The sequence below is a fragment of the Aegilops tauschii genome, chromosome 6 (assembly GCF_002575655.3).
Source record: "Aegilops tauschii subsp. strangulata cultivar AL8/78 chromosome 6, Aet v6.0, whole genome shotgun sequence".
NCBI lineage: Eukaryota > Viridiplantae > Streptophyta > Magnoliopsida > Poales > Poaceae > Aegilops > Aegilops tauschii.
Genome location: NC_053040.3, coordinates 411,385,201 through 411,388,462, shown reverse-complemented (window position 1 = coordinate 411,388,462; position 3,262 = coordinate 411,385,201). Strand labels below are relative to the sequence as shown.

At 55.8% G+C, this 3,262-nt stretch overlaps 1 protein-coding gene across 1 annotated transcript; it reads left to right on the top strand.

Annotated features, from left to right (window-relative positions):
• The first annotated feature begins 546 nt into the window (after positions 1-546).
• On the top strand, positions 547-2,922 carry LOC109755621 (probable 2-oxoglutarate-dependent dioxygenase AOP1). Its single transcript, XM_020314518.3, has 3 exons — positions 547-949; positions 1,071-1,395; positions 1,496-2,922. The coding sequence occupies exons 1-3, from the start codon at positions 564-566 to the stop codon at positions 1,766-1,768; spliced, it is 984 nt and encodes a 327-aa protein (XP_020170107.1). The 5' UTR covers positions 547-563; the 3' UTR covers positions 1,769-2,922.
• The last annotated feature ends 340 nt before the right edge of the window (positions 2,923-3,262 follow it).

The following is a 3,262-nucleotide window of genomic DNA, read 5'->3' as shown; positions in this document are numbered from 1 at the left end:
CACCGTCGCGACTTGTTATTTGGGAGAGAGATGGTATTGTGTACTTGTGTGGGTAGACCGGGGCTGCAAGGCGCGGTGTCGCTCTCGCTCCTGCGAGCCCGCACGGTCTTCCGACGCTGCTACGGCCTACGGGGCGAGTCGGCGGTGCTACCAGGATTTTCCTTTTTTTGGTACGTTTGGGAGACGAGGAAGATGATGCTCCTCCCATTGATCGAACGGCTATGCACCTCGGGATCTCGAGCTGACTAACCCCCCTTGAAATCAGCGGGCTTGCATGTTTAGCCTAAAGTTAGTCAACTGGGTGGCGGCTGCAGGGCGATTATCATTGTTCCATTATGCGTTAACTGAACTTCTGACACATACTTCACTACTGTACTCGCGGGAACAGTTAGCATAGACAAATAGCACGAGCCCGGCGGCGTTGCAAACAAAAAAAAGAACGAAACCAAGAGCGTCACATGATGAACAGCTACCCTACCAGCTCATCCGCTGACCTTTAGCTAGCTTTATAAGTACCTGCTACGGTGTATGCCAAGAAGCATCACATATCAGAAGACAAACCGATGGGTTCGAGCGACGGCTCAGAGCAGCAGCTGATGGGGATCACCAAGGTCGACCTCCGCGGACTGGAGCCTGGCGGGCCAGGCTGGGGGGAAGCCCGGGACACGGTGACCGCGTCCATGCTGGCGCACGGCTTCGTCGTCGTCGCGCACGGCGCGCTCGGCCCGGAGCTCCGGCAGGCGCTGTTCGGCCGCGCCATGCCGGAGATCTTCGCGCTCCCGGTGGAGTCCAAGCAGCGGAACGTCTCCGCCGTGGGGCCGTTCACAGGCTATATCTCAAACATCCCCGGCATGAACTGGGAGAGCCTGTGCCTCTCCGACGTCACCGATGCCGACCGCGTCCGTGACTTCGCCGACCTCCTCTGGCCGCGGGGGAACCCTGCCTTCTGGTAACGATTGTCACCTTTTCTCTAGAATGATCTGACTCACCGAGGCTACCACCATTGCTCCGCCGCGCAGTTGTCGCCGATCCATTTTGACCTTCTCACCGTGTCCGCCGTCCATGCGCAGCGACACAATTGTGTCGGCAGCCAAGAACGTGTTTGAACTCCAGCGGACGGTGGAGAAGATGGTCCTGGAGGGCCTCGGCGTCCAGGAGGAGCACATCGACGCGCACTTCGGCGCGCTGGCCCACTCCGCCCGGCTGTCGCGCTACGGCGTCCCGCCCGATTCGGAGACCTGCATGTCCCTGCAGGCGCACTGCGACGACAGCGTGACCACCACGATCGTGCAGCACGGGGTGGAAGGCCTGGAGGTGCAGGCCAAGGACGGGAGCTGGCTCGCCGTGCCGCCTGATCCGGCAACGTTCGCCTTCGTGGCCGGCGAGTTGTTGACGGTAAGAGGCACGCGCGCCGTTTCTCTGTCATGTCTGATCGTGTGCGCGGGCGCATCTCCAGTCTGACGCCACAGGGATGTCACCGCCGTATATGCCGCAGGTCGTGACCAACGGAAGGGTGCCGCCGTGCCTCCACCGTGTCAGGACGCCGAGCAACCGTGAGCGCCTGGCAGTGCTGTTCGTCTGCCGGGGGAAGAACGGCGTCGTACTGAGCGCGATGGACGAGCTCGTGGACGGAGACCACCCTCTGGTGTACCGACCGTGTAAGAACGACGAGTACACCAAGTTCCGGCACTCGGAAGAAGGGCGCAAATTCAGTGATCCACTGAAGACTTTCTGTGGGGTGAAGAAGGATGGATCACCCATGGAATGATCGAACTCACAGGTCAATTTCACTTGGCCTCACCACTCTCGAGTGAGGTAGCCTGTTAGACGGGTAATCCGTCAAGGAAAGGGCATTTATCTTTGAGTGTAAAGTTGGTCAAAACCTGCAGCCACATTTAAGACACAAGTGTATCCCATTTAAGAAACTTAATCAGTGACACAAAGCACTTGTTTTACCAATTACTCCCTCCGTAGAGTAGCAATCTAAACACTTTTATATTTCTTTATAGAGGAAGTACATTTTTGTGAAAAATCACGCCAAAGCTTTCTTACGTAATTGTAATGTTCATAGGTACAAGAATTGGAACCAGCGAGGCCGGCGCCATACGCCCGGTGGCGCAACTGCCAATGAAAATCGCGCCGACTATAGTCATGGCGGACGATGGCGGCGTCTTTGATATCGTTTCCTTGTCGAGGCATCGTTGTTGCAGTTGGCGTCATCAGGCTCGCGATGCTCCAGGGGAAACCCTAGATCTGGGTCTCCCGGATCGGACGATGATGGCGTTCTTAGTAGCGCTTTCCCTCATGGGGGCATCGTTTTGGAGCAAGTGATGGTTGGAGGTGACAAGAGAAGGAGTGGTGCTTCATCACACACATTGATGGTGTCGGATCTCGATGGCATGGCGCTCTGGAGATTAGGCGTCTGATGTGCGATGATAGACTCGCGCAGGAGGTCGACACTGTCTGGCGTCGTGGTGGCGTCGGCAGCAGCTAGACCGGGCAACATTCATGCAGCAGTACAGCTCTGAAGATGGATTGGTGGCAGGTGGCTGCTGAGGGAGTCCTGGATTAAGGGGTCCTCGGGCATCCGGACTATGGTACGTGGGCCAGACTGAAGGGTTGTGAAGATACAAGACCGAAGACTCTCTCCCGTGTCTGGATAGGACTCTCCTTGGCGTGGAAGGCAAGCTTGGCATCCTGATATGAAGATTCCTTTCTCTGTAACCGACTTTGTACAAACCTAGTCCTCTCAGGTGTCTATATAAACCGGAGGGCTTAGTCCGTAGGGGCAAGAAGAAGAATAATCATAGTCATACAGGCTAGACTTTTAGGGTTTTAGCCATTACGATCTCGAGGTAGATCAACTCTTGTAATACTCATATTCATCAAGATCAATCAAGCAGGTAGTAGAGTATTACCTCCATAGAGAGGGCCCGAACCTGGGTAAACATCGTGTCCCCCGTCTCCTGTTACCATCAACCTTAGACGCATAGTTCAGGACTCCCTACCCGAGATCCGCCGGTTTTGACACCGACATTGGTGCTTTCATTGAGAGTTCCGCTGTGTCGTCGTCAAGAGGTTCGATGGCTCCGTCAATCATCTACAACAATGTTGTCCAGGGAGAAGTCTTTCTTCCCGGACAGATCTTCGCATTCGGCGGCTTCGCACTGCGGGCCAACTCGCTTGGCCATCTAGAGCAGATCGACAGCTACGCCCCTGGCCATCAGATCAGATTTGGAAGCTTGAACCACGTCGCGGATAT